At 38.6% G+C, this 18,793-nt stretch overlaps 1 protein-coding gene across 4 annotated transcripts in view; it reads left to right on the top strand.

Annotated features, from left to right (window-relative positions):
* Positions 1-6,353: 6,353 nt before the first annotated feature.
* The window catches only part of LOC103717263 (protein ROS1A-like), a 31,041-nt gene continuing 18,601 nt past the window's right edge, over positions 6,354-18,793 (top strand). The window contains exons 1-15 of one of the 4 annotated variants that reach the window (XM_008805582.5): positions 6,354-6,629; positions 7,177-7,388; positions 7,843-10,137; positions 11,094-11,184; positions 11,324-12,872; positions 13,773-13,852; positions 14,390-14,474; positions 14,557-14,648; positions 14,767-14,835; positions 15,025-15,061; positions 15,181-15,263; positions 15,848-16,285; positions 16,676-16,712; positions 16,806-16,863; positions 16,948-17,087. In XM_008805582.5, coding sequence (XP_008803804.4) covers positions 7,187-7,388; positions 7,843-10,137; positions 11,094-11,184; positions 11,324-12,872; positions 13,773-13,852; positions 14,390-14,474; positions 14,557-14,648; positions 14,767-14,835; positions 15,025-15,061; positions 15,181-15,263; positions 15,848-16,285; positions 16,676-16,712; positions 16,806-16,863; positions 16,948-17,087 — 5,256 coding nt within the window. In that variant the 5' untranslated portion in view covers positions 6,354-6,629; positions 7,177-7,186. Of the gene's footprint in view, positions 6,630-6,958; positions 7,389-7,842; positions 10,138-11,093; positions 11,185-11,323; positions 12,873-13,772; positions 13,853-14,389; positions 14,475-14,556; positions 14,649-14,766; positions 14,836-15,024; positions 15,062-15,180; positions 15,264-15,847; positions 16,286-16,675; positions 16,713-16,805; positions 16,864-16,947; positions 17,088-18,793 lie in introns of all 4 variants that reach the window. The other 3 variants (XM_088706817.1, XM_088706818.1, XM_088706819.1) reach the window with 3 other exon arrangements.

The raw sequence follows: 18,793 nt of genomic DNA, 5'->3' as shown, positions 1-18,793 counted from the left end.
TCAACTTCCAATCTTCAAATTCTATCGCAACATTAAGAGCAAGCATAAAAAAAAATAAAAAGTGTTGAACTCTACTCACCAAGATCCTAATTTTCAAAGCAATCAAACATGAGCTTCAACAGCATCAATCCATCATTTGTAGAGGTTATATTGCATACATTTTCTTTCTTTTGTACACGAGATTAGAAAATCTCATGTGGGGTTTTTGGTGTAGCTGACACCATAAAAAAATAGTTGGCTTGTAAGGTTTGGCTGTACCCATGAAGTAGCTAGGTTGCGGTCAATTGTCCTAAAAAATCGATTAAGTATTGCTGAGCTTGAAAATTAGCAAGGAGTTCCTAGTATGCAGATTTTATCTAATAAAACACTACAATGAAAGCAACAGAAACTACACCTTGGGGATTCCTCCCTGACCTGAGTCAATAAAAAAAATGCTTTATTTGAAATCTCACTCATACAGAAGCATAGGGAACGAATAGAGCATGGATGCACAAAGTGAAAACTAGCAATGCACATTGGAAATTTTTACTCTTTGATGTGAGACCAAATGGAAGAAAGCGAGGGGGATTGCCTTGAAGCAATAGCAAGAGCTAACTGAAGTGCATAAGCACACAACTTAACAAAGCTAGGCATACTTGCTCTTTTATTGGTCTCAACTCTCATGGCTACAGAGAAATAGCCCTCCTTCATTGGCTCGAAGAAATAATGGAAGCAAGAAAATGGGTGTTATAACATGCAACAGCTTTCATATTTCCTTTACATAAATTGGTTTGTTGGTTGCTCGCTTGCCCTTCCCCACCTTTAAAGCCCCCCGAAATGAAGTAAAACAAATAAATCTAGCATATAATGAAAAGAAAATAGTGTTAACTAAATTCGAAGAGATACCAATAAGCATGATAACACATGAAGGACAAAGTTGTAACTTCATGATCTTAAAAATAGAATGCGCTGTCCATTTTATATCAACCTTCCACTTTCCTCCCCTTGATAGGTCCTAGGTGGGTGGACGAGGACAACCCGAAACAACCAAATGAGCTTCGGTCTCCAAACGCTATGCTAATAGAGCAAAAAATTTGGAAGATTATTTCAAATGAATGATGTGCGTCAGACGACGATCCCAACCAAAGTTATCGTAAGCCTGCCTCACTACCACTGCATCCATCTGAAGGCACGGACTCCGCAAGCGTCCCGCACCCTTAAAGAAAGAAACTCCTCAACCGTTACAAGAAAAAAGTATGACACTTTGTGTCTAACTCTATTCATCATAGTTCCTTGCCATTGCGGTCGGTGCTAGTTTGTGCATGCACGAACCACCCAATTAAGGAAAGATACCTTTCAAGCATCTAAGAATGATTCGAGCTATATGAAGAGAAACTCCCATGTATAGTTTGTCCAAAGTTGTTAAGTTTAATCATTAGCTACTTCCGCGATAGAAAAGGCATTGAGAAATGCCTATAAAGAACATGGGGCCAAAGATAGCACACACACATATATATATACACATACATATATACATGACACATACATACATACATACATATGTGTGTGTGTACATATTTGTATGTGTGTGTGTGTGTGTGTGTATATATGTAGGTATGTATGTATATTGTGGAGTGATTGATTATAACCCTATTTGATTTTGATGAGCTCAAAGCATTTGAGTATATCTTATGTTATACTAATGAATTCAATCTAGTGTTTCAGCCAAATATTTGTGAATTTATGTTTAATTGTCTTAGCCTTGGTTCAATACATTTTGGCTAAGTATGGAAATCAATTTGAACCAAAGTCTGAAGCTCGAGTCGACTCCAAGTGTATCAGAAGCACTGGCACAAGCTCGAGTCGACTTCGGCACATTACGAGTCGACTCCGACTGAGAACAGACAGCAGAACAGAAAGATAAATCTCAGACCCTGTCACCGAGTCGACTCCTGAAGAATTAGAGTCGACTCCGATGTTTGCCGAGTCGACTCCAGCAAAGTACGAGTCGACTCCATGGAGTAACAGACAGAAAGACAGAGAAGCCATTTTGGACTCTGAGAGCCGAGTCGACTCCTGAAGAACTCGAGTCGACTTCGACGGTTGGCAGGTCGACTCCTAAGGAAGCAAGAGTCGACTCTCAGAGAAATGCAAGGCTAAAAGTCAGAGAGCTAACTTTGGTGTCTGAGAGCCGAGTTGACTCCCGCAAAGTCCGAGTCGACTCCAAGGCAGTTCAACTCCAGAGACAGAAGACCGGTACTTCGGTGTCTGAGAGCCGAGTCAACTCCCGCAAAGTCCGAGTCGACTCCGAGGCAATTCAACTCCAAAGACAGAAGATCGGTATTTCGTGTCTGAGAGCCGAGTCGACTCCCGCAAAGTCCGAGTCGACTCCGAGACAGATCAAGTTCAAAGACAGAAGACCTGTCTTTCAGGCTCTGAGAGCCGAGTCGACTTCAAGAAAATCCGAGTCGACTCGAGGAAGTAAAATCGGGAGGATGATTTTGGAATCCTGAAGATCGAGTCGTCTCCAGAAGGGAAAGTCATCTCCGGACAATTGGCGAGTCGACTCCAGGTTCAGACGAGTCGACTCCAGAACGGGACGGCACTTTATTTTGAATTTTGAATAGTGGCCGAGTCGTCTCCAGTAAAGCATGAGTCGACTCCAGCAACACTCGAGTCGACTCCTGATCGAGCGAGTCGACTCCAATCCCAACGGACATTTTGTCAGGAGTTGCAGAATGTGCAGAACGGCCTTCAATCTGTGTCTAACGGCTATTTTTCTTTGAGAATGGCTTAAATAGCCTGAATGAACAGTAATAGAGCAAGAAAGAGAGACTCCATTCAAAGCAAAAGGGATTTTCACCAACCAAAGGCTCTCTAGAGTAATTACAAGAAAAAGAAGGAAGAAGTGCATTGAAGTCTACTCTCCAACCGTCTTCCTCACATTCAAGGCTCTCCTCCTGACAGCAAATCTTCAGCAAATTCAAGAGGAGTCAAAGAGTTTGAAAAGCCCCTTCCTCCACCTCCAAAATCTGTTTGAGGGCTTCTAACTCTTCCTTGCTTATATTGTTTAAATACGCTTTTTGAGAAGCTTCCTTTTTTACTTGTTTTAAACTATTTGTTTCTTATTTGATTCAATCAGGAGATTGAATCAAGGGTGTTAAGGTTTGTTGGTGAGCCGAGGTTAAAACCAACGGTGTAAGGGTTTGATTGTGATCCCGGAAAAACAATCGGGTGGTTCTAGTCGGTGAGCCTGTGAAAACCGACCGAGTTCGTTGTGATCTCGTAAAACAACAAGTTGGGTTGTGAACTTGTAAAACAACCGGCTGTAATCCGAGGGATTATAGTGAACTCCCAAGTGAGGCTTGGGAAGTGGACGTAGGAGCAAGGGATAGCTCCGAACCACTATAAAATCGCTTGTGTTTGTGATTGTTTCATTGTCTCTTCCTTTCCCTTCATCCACTGCATATAGCAACTAATTAATCCACTTGCAATAAGTTTTAATTAGTTACTCACAAAATTTTTAATTGCAATAATTACTTTAAAACCCAATTCACCCCCCCTCTTGGGTTGTCTTTTTGGGCAACATATATACACATATATGTATGTATGCTAATGTGGGATTGTAAAGACATAAAATATCCTTAAGAGTTGTAAAAAGTAAGGATATTTTTTGCTTACGAAAAAATGGGTATGTATATATGTGCGTGTGTATATGTATGTATGTATGTATGTATGTATGTATGTATGTATACATATATACAGACGCAAACACATATATATACATACATACACACACACACACGCATGCACACACACATATATAATGTATAATGTATGTGTGTCTTTGTATATACATATGTATGTAGATATGTTTACATATTTGTATATATAAGTATATATACATACATATATATATGTACTTTATTAATTTTAATTTGTCAATCTTACATGATATACAAATGTATCTTTTTGATTAATGATGCAAATCTTTGATTTAATATGATATTCTACTTTTGGTTGGAGCATTAAAAATGTATACAAAAAAATATAACCAAGATTTTTAAATATTTATATTTATATTAAATAAAATACAATAGATTGAAGAGAAAAGTTAGCTGTTATTTATTGGTGCTTCTCACCTAGAATGAACCAAATAGGTCCAATGTTGGATATCATAATTAGATCGAGTCTTAGAGATTATGCTTTTCAACTGATATCACCTGAAAATATTTCTGCCACTTAGCTCGAGGATACCTCCATGAATAGATCTCCCACCACCTTCTAAAGAACATTATTATAGATGAATTTTGTGATTAAAAATAAAAATATTTTTCTCATAAAAGCGAAAACTGACTAGTAAATTGAGAGCAAAAGTTTTATGTGGCTTGTCTCATTGCAAAGGGATTAAGTTTTAAAATTATTTGCTAACAGATAGAGTTACAATACATGTCTGTTAGACATTTAGATATAAAAATTGAAAAAAAATTACTTTAATACTTTCTCAACTTAAGGATAGTTTAACTTAGTGTCCATTAAGTTTAAAAAAGTTTCAAAGTAGTTCATAAATTTAGTTAAGTGATTCAGCATGGTTCCACTATCTATATTCATTTATCTGGATTTATGGGATTTCATCATGTGATGGTCACAAGAGACTTTTAGAATTGAAATATCCTTGTGAGGAGTGGTTTAAATAGAGAAGAGGGATGGAGAGAAGGGATGAGGATAGTGGCAAGATTAAGAAAGAGGGAGGAGATGGTGGGAGTGAGCATGTTCGGACTAGGTTAAATGGAGATGGTGGGAGTGAGTAGGGGGTGGGGTCAAAGAAGAGGAGGTGATGGGAGAGGGTGGGGCTCAGATCAGGTTTGAGAGGAAGGGTTGATGGAGAGAAGGCATGAGAATAGCGGTAGAATTTAGAGAGGAGAAGGGGGTCGCATTGGGAGAGGAGGTGGTGAAAGTGGATGGAGCTCGGAGGAGATCAGATTAGATAGAGAGGAGGGATGATGATAATGGTGGCTGGTGTGTTTAAATAGGAGGAGATACTAGAAGAAGAGGTGGTGGAACACAAAGGGATGAGAGGAGGAGAAGAGAGAGTATTTTTTTCATAAATAAGCCATTCTTGTGAGGGCAAAACTATACTTTATAATAGTGTTTTAATGACGACGAACGCTAAATAGAACTTGGGACCATATTGAACCGCTTAACTAACTTACCAAGTGAAATGGACCTAAGTTGAGGAGGTATCTAAGTCTTTTTCTCAAAACTAAATTATTTAAACTATATTAAATAAAAATTATTTATTATTTTTATTGAAATTTAATAAAACTTTATCTAAATAAAAAATTTGAATGATAGTCATAAAGTTGGAAACCTTGGATAGCTTAAGAGGAACTTTTTTCCATGCCTATAATTTTCTAACTTATTAATGAGAAACTAAATCCCAAGTAAAATTTTCAAATTTTAATTATTAATTATGTTTCCTTTCTATATGTATATTATATAAATATTTTTATAGATAAGAAGGAGTTTTCTGTACATAAAATTTTAAATTTATTTTTTTTTTATTTATTTGCTTTTTTATATATTTCTTCGACCATGGATAGTTGCGCTGTTGTGCCACTCGAGTAGCCGCCAGCAACAAGATGCTATGTATGACATGCAAGGTTATCTATTGTAGCCTATTTGATAATAAGGCTCGTACAGACTTATTCGTTCAGTGCATGCACTGCAGAGGATCCAAACTGTTCCGTTTAATTTTTGCGCGGCAAACCGGATAAGTTTTGAAAGTTATTCTAAAACAGGGTAAACGCAATATATTTAATTTAAATAAATCGTATTCATTCGTACATTGAACTTTCCCGCGGATAAAACTTTAGATGACTTGGATGAAGACAACTCCAACACGGAGCACAGAGTAAATCACGCCAACGCAAGGCTCGCGGCAACTCGTCTTCCGTTTACCACCTAACTTAAATCACAAGCCTGATATGTTTGCATCCCGTGAAACCAAGCAGGAGCCTTTCGGATCGTACGGCCAGGTTTGCATCCCCAACAATGACACGCCCCATTACCTTAAGCACGAAATGCATGGGAAAATGCGAGCGGTAAAAGCAAGCAGCGTTGAGGTCCGAGCAAAGCAGTGGGTGGGGACGGTTTGTTGCGTAGCCCCGAGGAGGCGGCCGGTGACGGAGGCAACAAACGGCAGGTTCTGGTGGCAGGAGCCAAGTGTCAACGAGTGCTCAGCGGCTCACGCGGCCCGTTCGACCAGTGGGTAGGTATCACGTTGCCCTCCAAACTCCAACCGTCGTATACTCTCCGAGTTTTCTCGGCTACGCCCTCCTTTTTAGTTTTTACTACGCCCTCCCTTTTTGTGCTATAAAATCCGTTTCGAAAGATTGCGGTTGCGAGCAAGCCCCGTTGATACTGGTGGAAAAAAAAAAGGATAGTATTTGTACACATTTATTTCATTAATGATTATTTTATGTATTAAATTAAATATGCGTTGCGCTCTAAAAAGGGGAAAAGGCTGAGTCTGAGTGGAAGCCTTCTTCTTCTTCTTCCTCTTCTTGGCCTGTCTGTCTCTCTCTTCCTAGCTCTGAAGAGAGGCCTGTTCTTCTCCATTGTACAGCGAGAGAGCACTTCTTCAGGAGGTCAGATTGCTTCCCCCCCCCCCCCCCCCCCCCCCCCCCCCCCCCCCCCCCAATTTTTGTTTAGTTTATTTAGCTTGTTCATGTGGAATGGCTGAAACAGACTGTGGCAGGAGAGATCATAAGGTTCAGTTGGGATTTTTGTTTTCTTTTCCCCACTGAAAAAATCTGCTTCCATCTACGTTTCACTTGTGTAAAATATTTACTATCGCTTAAGTTTTATTTCGTCCATTAATTCATTTATGACAATAGATGAACTTTTCTATCCAAACATTTGATCTTTTCTTGCTTTCTGTGTTATGTGTGGGTTATTGCATTTCGCCTGCGAATAGATTTCCTCCCGGCTCGGAGGAGTCGTTTTCAGATGCAGTGATGGAGTTTTGCTTCTGAAATTATCGAGGAAGATAAAGATATTAATCCGTTTTTGTTCTCTTTTCTTTTCTTTTTAAGATTTATTTTCAAATTAGCCTCACTACAAAAGATTGTAGTTGTTGTAGCAGTAGAGGAAGATATATTTGATTTTTCTGCTGATTCTTTATCTTTGTGGAAGATATTTTGGGATGGATACAAGTGGAGAAGCTCAGCTTCAGCAGCAGCAGGACTTGGAGAAGAAGGGCCCTCGGGTTCTGGCTGCGGCAGTCCCCAAGAGAAGGACCCCCATCTCAGACAATGACCAGGGGATTCCAGCAGGCAGTTCAACCTCCCTTGAACCATGCAGTGCCTCTGCTATAGGTGGCCGGTGTTCAAGCTCCGGTTCAAGAGGTATTGGTGATCGCATTCCAGAACTCTATAGCTCAAAGGGGGCTACTACATCTTCTACAGCACCGGTTCACATTTACAATGCCAGTTTGCACACAACCACCACCGATCTCTGCACATACCCTTCAGAAATATCATGGTATTTGGTAATGCAGATCTAAAGAACAAGTCATCCTCCAGTCTTTTGGAGTTTACTCAGATAGGCACCATAAAAAATCTGTCCTGTTTGCCAAATCAGTTTCTGGTGAATGGGAAAGCCTTGATGATTTCAAGTGTTTCTAACAAGGGTAGTATGTGTCCTCAGAGCGAGTTCTACATAGATATTTTCTCTTGGTTTTACCCTAGGGAACCCTAGATACATAGCAGACATATTCATGTTATTATTCTTGGTTTATCATTGATGTAGGTTTTCATGAGCTCGAATCAAGGTAGGTTATTATTTACTTGTATCTTGCAGATGGTCTTTGTTTTCCATTTGCTCCAAATCTTAATTCTGTGACAAAGGAAGCGGCTTGCACCAGCATGAAAGAGGAAGAACACCTTCCAGTAGCCCCTCCGACGCCAGCCAAGGGTAAAGAAATACAAGGTGCTATACATAGTGAACTGGTTGATTTGGTTGATGTAGAGTTAAACAATATGGAAAACAACCTGGAGACCGACATACGGCAAAGCTCAGCAAAGGAGAATGTGAACAATGGTTCCTTACGATTTTTGGCACTTGTAACCCCAGATATTGTGAAGAGAGTGCAAGATCGTATTCCTCCAGAGGTGATTAATCTAGTTTGCGAAGAGTTAACTGATGGGGAAAAAAATCGGGAGCAAGATCAATGCTCTAACCGTAATCCCTCAGTGCCAACAACTGCAAACGAGAGGTGCTCTTCTCCACCTCAGGGAGTTGAACAGCATGTAAAAAAATTGTTGGCTCCTCAACAATTGGAATCTGGAAAGGATGAACAAAGGAATTACCCAGGAATAAGCTTGAACAGCACACCAAGGCAAAAGACAAGACGGAAAAGGTACATGCCGAAGGTTATTCAAGAAGGCAAGCCAACTAAAACCCTGCAGCCGTTAACACCAAAGCCTGTTACGCCCATGCCAGTCAGGAAAAATGAAAATCATAGTAAGACATACATCCGGGAGAAGAAAAGCCTAAATTCTTCGGACACATCCCCAAATACTACAAGAGAAACTGTTGGCAGATCAAATGCAGAAGGGACAAGTGCTGATCCACATGTTATAAATGGGACCAAACCAGTCAGGCGACGGTTAAAGTTTGAATCTGAAGGTGGACCAGTAAATAAACACCTAGAATCAACAAGCAACAATGTACAATTTCGGGGTAGAGGGAGACCTAGACATACTTCTACTAGCTCCAGAAGTAAATCAAAGTTGCAGCTCAGCCACGAAATAGAAGTGGTCATGGAAAATTCATCAGCTGGATTAGTATTTGATCTCGCTCGTTCACTAAACCAAATGCTGGAAGAGTATATAATGTTGCCAGAAATTCCAACCCCACCTGCTCAGTCTTTTAAAAGGGAATCATTGAAAGAAACTTCGAAGAATTTTGCTGGTAATAGGAATAGTATGAAAAACCCCATTTGTGGTCAACAGCCAAAACTGCAAACCTGTCAGAAGCAGGTAAATCCAAATGAAAAGGCAGATTTGATCTTAGTAGAAGATGACAATGACAAGACAGGAATGAAACGGGACTACAGTCATATCGATAGTGCTCAAACTGGTTGGGGACTTTCAAAAGATGCCGCCTTCATGCAGGGAAGTAAAGAGATAAATCAGGCTAGCAGATTTGATCAAACAAGCAGCCATGGTTCGTACTCTCAAGAGGGGCAAAAAAGGACGAGGACAGGGAAGCAAGACTTAGAATATCATCAATCTATGCAATGTTATTCCAAAGAGTTTGCATCTGCAGATGCACAAAAGTTACTGATATCAGATAAGTTGCAATCTCCAGAGTGCACATTGACATTTCGCCATACGAGAAGACCGACAAAGAAGAGATCAAAGATACCAGTCCGAGCCAGGAAGTTGACTTCCTTTGCTTCCATCATAGGCTGCAATCACCTATTGCCAACTCCTGAAAGACCACCTGAAGCATGCAGTGAAACCTTTTTTGCAGACAAATGTATGAAGATGAAAAGAAAAAGGCGTACAAGAAATGCACATGCTCTTCTCGTCAAGATCATTCCTTTAAATGTGGATCATGAACATAAGCTTGGGCCATGCATTTATGGTCCTCTGGAGCAAAAATCTGTTGAATCAACTGCATTAGGAGGAGATTTTCAAGAAAAGAACTTGCATCATGTTCAAAGCATTCCCATACAAGGCTACCCGATTAGCAACAGTGTTCGAGAACTGCACTTCATCAACCCAATGTCTCGAGCAATTATTCCATATGTAAATAATATGAATGATGTTATTTGGAAGATACAAAAACTGGACTTAGAGGGAGGGCAGGTGCACAGTGCAGCTGAACCACAAAATGCTCTTGTTCTTTTTAGTGGCAATATGATGGTTCCATATGAGGGGCCTTTTGATATAAGCAAGAAACAGCGCCCACGGGCTAAGGTTGAATTGGATGAAGAGACAAATAGGGTATGGAAGATTTTGATGGGGAAGGCATGCAGTGATGAAGCTGATGGATTGGATGTGGATAAAGAAAAATGGTGGGAAGAAGAAAGGCGAGTATTTCATGGTCGTGCAGATTCATTCATTGCACGCATGCGTCTGGTCCAAGGTTCTGTTCACAATATCTCTAAATATTTGTTTGCCAAATAATCAATTTCTATACCTTGTTCATATACAAGCATGCTGTCTAAAGAAAGGAAAGAGTTGTCCTCATCTTTTGTACTGGTCAATTACATTCCTATAAAACTGAATCTCCCCTAACCACCCAAATCCAGGTATGATGGATATGTAAATATAGCTTATAGACTGGTGCTATGTCAGCAATCTTTGCTACTGGCATACCCTAGGGCATATAATTCAGGTACCTTGCATTGAAGAAGATAATTCATAACTAGAATAAGGAAAAGAAAGACATATGAAGCATCTTCCTGAATAATGAGAATTTGTTTTAATTGAAATTCAATGGTTAACTATGTTTAGAATTTAAGCAAACACCTTTTTCTCTTTCTAATGCTAAATCACAATTTACGTGTATTGATGTGCTTATATGACTCAAGACAAATCATGTAGACAGCCCAATTGCAGGTCTTAGCATATGGAAAATGAACTACAATAAAGGTTTGTTCCATGAAATGTTCTCTGAATTGTTAAACCATAAACACAAATTATGACTCTTACATAAAAATGTAGTAATAACTCTTTTCTATTTTGGGTTTTTTCTAAACAAATTGTCATTATAGATACCAAGAGTTAACAGAAGAGATGAAAGATATCAATGTATTCTTGCCAGCAACTTGGCTATGAGACAGAAACTTCTCACATCAAACATAAAGGACGTTTGACTTGATGTTAAGGTAATGAATCCAAGAATTTTATGAATTCAATGAGAGAGTTTTAGGTCTATACAAATCACACAAACCAACATGTGTATGTTTATAAGAGTAATGCAGAACAGACACTGGCTGGCAATTTGCAAGAACATTATCTTCTCTTGTAATTCCCTACCCACTTCTGCAAGAAAGTTGGAAAATATCTGCATATACTAAAATTATCTTTTCCTTTTAGGGGATAGACACTTCTCTCCATGGAGAGGATCAGTTGTTGATTCTGTGGTAGGCGTATTTCTTACTCAGAATGTTTCAGACCATCTTTCTAGGTAATTTTAAGCTTGTCAAGCAGTTATTCAGTTTTGCAGAAGTCAATCTTCAGAATGATACCAAGCTTTTCTCAATTAGTAGCTTTTTCTTTTCAAAGTTTCTTTTTAGATTCCCAACTTATGTAATTGTCTTTCACAGCTCTGCCTTCATGGCCCTTGCTGCAAGATTTCCTCTTCGGTCAAGGAGTAACAGTGCAGATCTCAATGCAGAAAACATAAGCGAATCAACAGAAAAGCGAGATGGAAGCAGCGTTACCTCTGATGCTACCAATTGGCAAGAAAAAGGGTTCAGCCCAGATTTGTGTCACCGGGGTCCTCTGGAGATCCATGATGCTGATCATGTGAAGGGAAATGAAATGGCTAGCAGTAATGAATCAATAGGGAGAAATAGCAGACGTAACAAGGTGGATGATACAGAAGGCATAGGTTTGCACATCCATGGAAGTGAGACAGAGAAAGGTTTTGAAACACCACACTACAGAATAGACCCCTTGGTTTCAGTAACAGGAAGCACAGAATCAGAAGATACACAGTCCCTTGAGGATGTAGTTTCCTCTCAAAACTCTGTTGCTTCATCTGCAAACTCTTTGGACTACCTAATTCAGACAATGGATCAAGTAGGATCAAACTCAGGGTCAAACTCTGAAGCCAACCTAATAACTGGAAGTATGTCCAGTGGCTTGGACAGTTCTGTTTCATTTGAGGAGAATGTGCACATTGCAGGAAATAACCAAAACCAGGAAATGGACAACCATGGCAATGACAGAGTTCTATTAGAGGAAAATTGTGGTGGATTTGATAAAGAGGCATGTCAAGAGGGTCGAAATAGTACAAAGATTACTTGTGGATTAAATAATCTTGAAGGTGCTTGTAGATCAATAAGATATGCACCTAATTCCCATCTCAAATGTTCAGAACATAAGATAAGAGGTGTGTCATCTGTTTCTCCTGCACCTTCTCATTCTGATAATAACTTGAACTACATGTTGGTGGGCACGGAAAATATCAATGTAGTAAGAGAAGAAAGCATTTCAAACGTGCCATTTACTGCCTATGGGACCATGAAGACTAATAAAATAAAAATGGTAGACAGACACTCTAACCTTTCATCAGGAAATGCAACTAATTCCGCAGGTGAGCAGTCAGCATTTCTTGCTAAAATAACAGAAGCACTCGATTCATGTGCATGCATAAACAGAAATTCTTTGCAATCACGAACTTGCTTAAGGGTGGATCATAACAGAACTAACTTCCAACAGGAAGAAAGGAAGGCCAATTTCCCAATGGAAAACACTCAACATGCAGTTGACAATCAGGCTGAAATACCATACATCCAGGAGCATCAAACATATTTGAACTCATGTAATAATGAAAAGGAAACTTTAGAGGTTGCCAAGACACTGGACTTTAATTTAAAAGATGAAGTTTGCAGTTCCCAAAATGTTTCAAAAGAAAGAGCCAAAAGCAAATCAAGAGCAAAGAAGGCAAAGGTTGAGACTGAAAAGGTGGAGACTTTTGACTGGGATAGCTTGCGAAGACAGGCATATTGCAATGGTTATCAGAAAGAAAGAAGCAATGAGAGAATGGACTCACTGGACTGGGAGGCAGTTAGGCATGCAGATGTAAATAAAATTTCTGAAGCCATTCGTGAGCGAGGAATGAACAATGTTCTGGCTGGGCGAATTAAGGTACAATTGTAAATGCTAATTATCTGATGCTGTTATTGGGATATATGGACAGTTACTTGCATGCTATATAAGAAAATAATAACAATGATAATTACAATAAAAATAACTGAACATATACATATATGATACGGCAAAATCACCAGCTTCATTTATCAACAACCCAAATCAACTTTCCTTATCTTTCTCTGTGTCTGTATGTCATGCACACATTTGTTAGAAAGTGGCATTATTCACTCATTTGTAGGTATTACTTTACTATCACAAACCCCAAAATATCCATATATTGAAGTGGCCAGGTCACTCAGGACTCAAGTAGTTATTGTTATTGGTTGGTTTGTTTGATATTTTGTCATCAGCTCTTGAAAAGGATTTCCTATCATCAACTCTTGAAAAAGATTTCCTATCATCAACTCTTGAAAAAGATTTCCTAAGAACCATCAATAAGCCTTCTTACTCTCCAGACTCCAAATGATGACAGTCAGCAAGAAGGTCAAAACAGCAATTTTCAAACTCACCATGCCCCCCCTCCAAAACCATGGGTCAAAAAACAAAGAAGAATCTGAACTTTCAAGCTGTTGCGAGGAAGAAAATTTCCTAGCTTAACACCATAACAAAACCATCTGTTGTAAATGATATTAGCACATATTTTCATTGCAATGTAATTTATTATCTTGTACACCTCGATCAAAAATTTAGAATTAATAATAATTCAAGAAGGTTGCACAGAGCATAAGAAAATGCTCCTCATGATAACAAATTGTTGATTGTTATTCATTTAATGCAATTAATGGAAATAATTAAACTAATTTTTTTCAACTGTTTCTTTATATATCAAGCAGCTTATGCACATCATAAGAAATTAGTACCACGTCTGGTAACAGTCCATTGATGATACCTCAGGATTTCCTTAATCGTTTGGTTAAAGATCATGGAAGCATTGACCTTGAATGGCTAAGGGACATTCCACCAGACAAAGCAAAGTAAGACCAGCTATATTCTGGGTTTATTTTTCTCACTTTTACATGTGAACAGGTTGTTTGATTTTCCACTGGAACAGACAAAATATTTACCAACTACTTTTCCTGCAAGTGCATTTTCTTTAGTAGATCTACCTGATTTCAAAATTTCTAAGAGGAAGAATTTGAATAATTAAATATGACTGGGGATCTTTTTTATGTCAGGAAAACAAGGCAAATAAAATTATTAGGAAGGCCAAAAAGAGATGTGATTAGGCTCTCTTAATATGACTATTGCAGCTATTGAGATATAACACTCTCTAAGGGAGGGATTTAGTTTTGTATTAGAGAAGAGAGGTGGTGAAGATTTGCTAGCTTGACATCATATGATTTGAGGAAGCTCTCTCTGATGGAGGATGGAACATTAAAGAAAGGTTGTTGAAGCAGCATTCATATAGTGAAAAAACTGGCTAGATTGAGGCTTGGTAATCTGGTTGCAGAGGCTGCACAATCAAAAATATTTATAACTTGAAACTAACTTAAATACTGTGATGCTTACAGGGATTATCTCCTAAGCATACAAGGATTAGGACTCAAAAGCGTTGAGTGTGTTCGCCTTTTGACACTTCACCATCTAGCTTTCCCAGTAAGCCATTTATTTAACAAATCTCTCCATAGAAAACCATTTAGAAACTAGAAGTTAACATGGAAACCCATTTGCCGATCAGGTTGACACAAATGTGGGTCGCATATGTGTAAGGCTAGGATGGGTACCACTTCAACCCCTTCCTGAGTCCCTTCAGTTGCATCTCCTAGAACTGTGAGTATATTTATATTTATGGTTACCAGTTCTTTGTAAATAATGATGTTAAACATGTAAAACTGCTAGCTCATAACAAATCATTCTAATGCTTTTTTTCCTACTTGCTTTATCAAAGGTATCCTATCATGGCGACCATTCAGAAGTTCCTTTGGCCGCGGCTGTGTAAACTTGATCAAGAAACACTGTAAAATCTGGAAATCTAATCCAGTTAATTCATATGTCTTCAAGATGTTTACTTTTACTGGACACGGATGCAGATAGAATCCTTCTTTCACTTTTCTTGATAGTGATGGCCATTTATATTTATTTTACCTATCCAATACCAAATATATTGCTAAAATGTTGAACTTATACCATATACTTGATTGTGCAGGTATGAGCTACACTATCAAATGATTACATTTGGAAAGGTATGCCAATGAGTTGATCTAGTAACCAGATTCATATTTACATGAATATACAAATAATTTCGACAGAACACAGATAAATAGTTGAAATAAGCAACTTGAGGTAAGTGCATATCATGCAGGTATTCTGTACAAAAAGCAAGCCAAATTGTAACGCATGCCCTATGAGAGGAGAATGCAAGCACTTTGCAAGTGCTTTTGCAAGGTTTGTGGCCTAAACTCTAGCAGATCCATACTGGCATAATATCATCAATGGTGAATACTTGCATGCATGATCATATAGATGATCACATCTGATTGGTTACCTGAATGCCTGTGTATAATCAAGAGTAAGTTATTGCAGATATTGATAGATGTTTCATAGACAAATGCAAGATAATTATCAAGTTAAATGAGACTATTTTAAGTGGCAAATCTTTTTCACAGAGTCATAGTACTTCCTGGTATCTTTCCATGTTTTTAGAAAAATTTGAGATGAGAAATTGCAACCCATTCTGGACATATTGAGGTAACAATTAAGTCAATATTAATTTTATTTTCATATTGTTTGCAACTTTATAAATGATTCCAGAATTTCGAGATTATGGTGGTCCATTTAGACCAAATTAACCTTTTGCTGACCTTTGGAATATGACTGTCATGGATAAGATCACTTAGCAATTGAAATCAATATATGTTGTAGCTCCAAAGACTCATGATCATGCCACTTTGTTATAAATTCCTGTCATCGTTAAACTGTTGAAAGGTGTAACTTAAAATAATATACTAATGTAACTATCCCTGATGCAGTGCAAGATTTACACTCCCAGGACCAGAGGAAAAAGGCATAGTGAGTTCAACAACTCCCCCTGCCTCTGGAAATGACTATATTCACATTTCTAATCCAGCCCTCCTACCTCAACCTGAGGAAAGCAATCTCTCACAAGGAGTTAATGCTAACAATTGTGAGCCTATCATTGAAGAGCCGGAAAGCCCAGAACCAGCACGTATGGAAAATTTTGAAAGGGATATTGAAGAAGCATTTTATGAAGATCCTGATGAAATTCCTACAATAAAGCTCAACTTGGATGAGTTCACACAGAATTTACAGAATTATATACAAGAAAATGGTATAGCGCTCGAAGAAGATGATATGGCTAAGGCTATAGTGGCTATCACTAAAGAAGCTGCTTCAATCCCTATGCCTAAGCTAAAGAATGTGAGCTGGCTCCGAACAGAGCATCAAGTGTATGTATCTATAACTTCCTCACTAGCACCAACGCTTAAAAGGGCGTAACATAATGTCTGTGTATATGTGTGTGCATGGTTTGCCGTACCGGCCCGAATTGGATAGTACGGGGTGTACTGTACTGTATCGGTATTTGGTATGGGTGGCGTACGGATACTCGGTACATTGAAAAAACTATGTACTGTAACCGTACCGACACTATGCTAGTGTGGGACCGATACGGGATCGGGTACTAAGACGACGAGCCTTGTGTGTGTGTGTGTGAGAGAGAGAGAGAGAGAGCATCATTTTATCCTTAAGAAGGCAATGAAACATTTGATTAAGGAACCAATAGTATAGTCCTAGAGGCAGCATAATGTGAGCTAATTACAATTTTTCCCTGGTTGCAGATATGACATTCCGGATTCACACCCTCTTTTGGAGGGGGTGAGTAATTGCAATGTGATGACCAGTTTTTTCCTTCCTTTACATGGCAAAGAACTCCATTTCTAATTATTCCATCTACTGAATGAATTACAGCTGGATCGAAGACATCCTGATGATCCGTGTCCCTACCTCCTCACTATATGGACTCCAGGTAAGACAGTTAGTAGCTTAATGCATCGACAGTATTATTCTTGTTCACTGCATCTAACTGTTTATGGCCAATGTTGAATAATAGGTGAAACTGCTGGATCAACTGAGCCACCAGAAACATGTTGCAACTCTCAAGACACCGGTGAACTGTGTGACAATAAGACATGCTTTGCTTGCAGTTGTAGAAGAGAAGAACAGGCCCAAGTAGTCAGAGGCACAATTTTGGTAAAGCTTACCATTTACCATTTAGACAGGATATGCAAACAGTTTGTAACAGATAGGAATGGCGACTGGCAAAAAGGCTAAAATGAAAAGAAAAAATATAGACAGAAACAGTAGGCTACTAGAAAGAGCTGATAATCTAGGAAGGACAAGGTGATGCTTAACCAAAGACAAGGCCCCTGCTCAAGTATTTAGGTACTAGATACCTAACTACCCAACAAAATTGGCTAAATGAAAACTACTATATGGCATGTCGATAATATAGGCATAAATAGCAGCTCCCACAAATATGGAAAAGACAGAGAAAGAGTTGACACAAAAATTTAGTACAAAGCAAACAGTTGTGGAGAAGGTGGATAAAAGCAGGGTGTGTTCTGGCAGCACTATCATGCTTCTGCAGATATCCCTCAGGGAAATCCTTCCTTCAATCCATTGTTCCAAGGTGCAAAAGCAGACCTCTGCTATAGTGGAGTTATTAAGGTTAATACTGTGGGAAGTCATAACCCCTCCATTGATAGGATAGTTATGGTTTCCTGGTAGGATTTCATAATCTCCTGGGGTCTTAGAACTTTACAAGACTCTAGTAGTTCTAGGACAATTTCGTGAGTTCTAGTGTTTTCTTGTTATTTTGTGTATTTTGGGAATCAAACATTGATGGAACAGATTTAGTCCTTTCTGGACAATATACTAGGGCTTGTATCCTAAGGTGAGGGTTGGAGTTAAAAAGAGCTAGAATTCTCTAGTAGCATATGATTTTTAGCAGAAGTCATGGTGTAAGTGGGTGTTCATGGATGAACAAATAGGAATATGGAAAGCTCTGGGAAACTGGAAGTATACATGGTTGACTGGATGAGAAATTTCCAGAAGAATTAAGAATTTTTGATATTGTTAAGCCCAAATGGGTAGAGAATGCCAGAACTGAATTTAATACAAGGATTAGCTCTCCATGATATGCTTCTTCAAAGAGTGAAGAACTTGTAGTTTTTCTTTATAATTGAGGGTATATTGATCATTTCAATGTAGGTGGAATTTGCATGCATTTACTGGAGAAAGGGAAAAAATATTGTCCAATGACATTTTGATCATGTTATATGAGCAGGGTCGGAATAGGTCCTTTGTTCAAAAACAAGGAATTTATAGGATTTTTCTTGTTGTAGGGATTTACTGGTCCCTTTCATTTGGGAGAAAAAGTTCACTTTGACTTCAATGGTTGACAAGTGATTTGATGCACAACATTAAGGTTTTTGTTTGAGATGGAGTCATGTGACTAGATGGTTGAAATTATTTATTTAGGGTAAGGAAATTGTTAAGAGAAATAAGAATTTGGTAGCTATGGATAGTCTACAACTCTACATGTTATTATTTTTCTTCTCTGGACTCTCCCATTACATGGAAGAAAAAGTAGGTAGAAAAGAGGTCTCATCTTTCCATGTGTTATGGAGTAAATTATAATTAACAAGATTAGAGAAAGGGATTTTATGCAGTTTGAAGAAATTAGTGTAAGATTTAAGCTTATGGGCTTGCAAGGGTGGATGGGTGTTTCATAGTATGCTTGCCACCATGAACAGATATATCTAGGAGTTAATTCTAGGGCTTTTTATTCTCAAAAGAATAAAGTTAATGTAGGGATTACATGTGCGAGGGGAGATAGTAATAGATGAATGTAGGTCGATGTAGCCTAGATGCTAGCTCTACTTGTAGAGAAGGTA

The sequence above is a fragment of the Phoenix dactylifera genome, chromosome 11, assembly GCF_051530095.1.
Source record: "Phoenix dactylifera cultivar Ajwa chromosome 11, Ajwa_hap1_PhDact_Kaust_v1.1, whole genome shotgun sequence".
In the NCBI taxonomy this organism is placed as follows: domain Eukaryota; kingdom Viridiplantae; phylum Streptophyta; class Magnoliopsida; order Arecales; family Arecaceae; genus Phoenix; species Phoenix dactylifera.
Note: the sequence above shows the minus strand (reverse complement) of the source record. Positions and strands in the feature narration are given on the sequence as shown.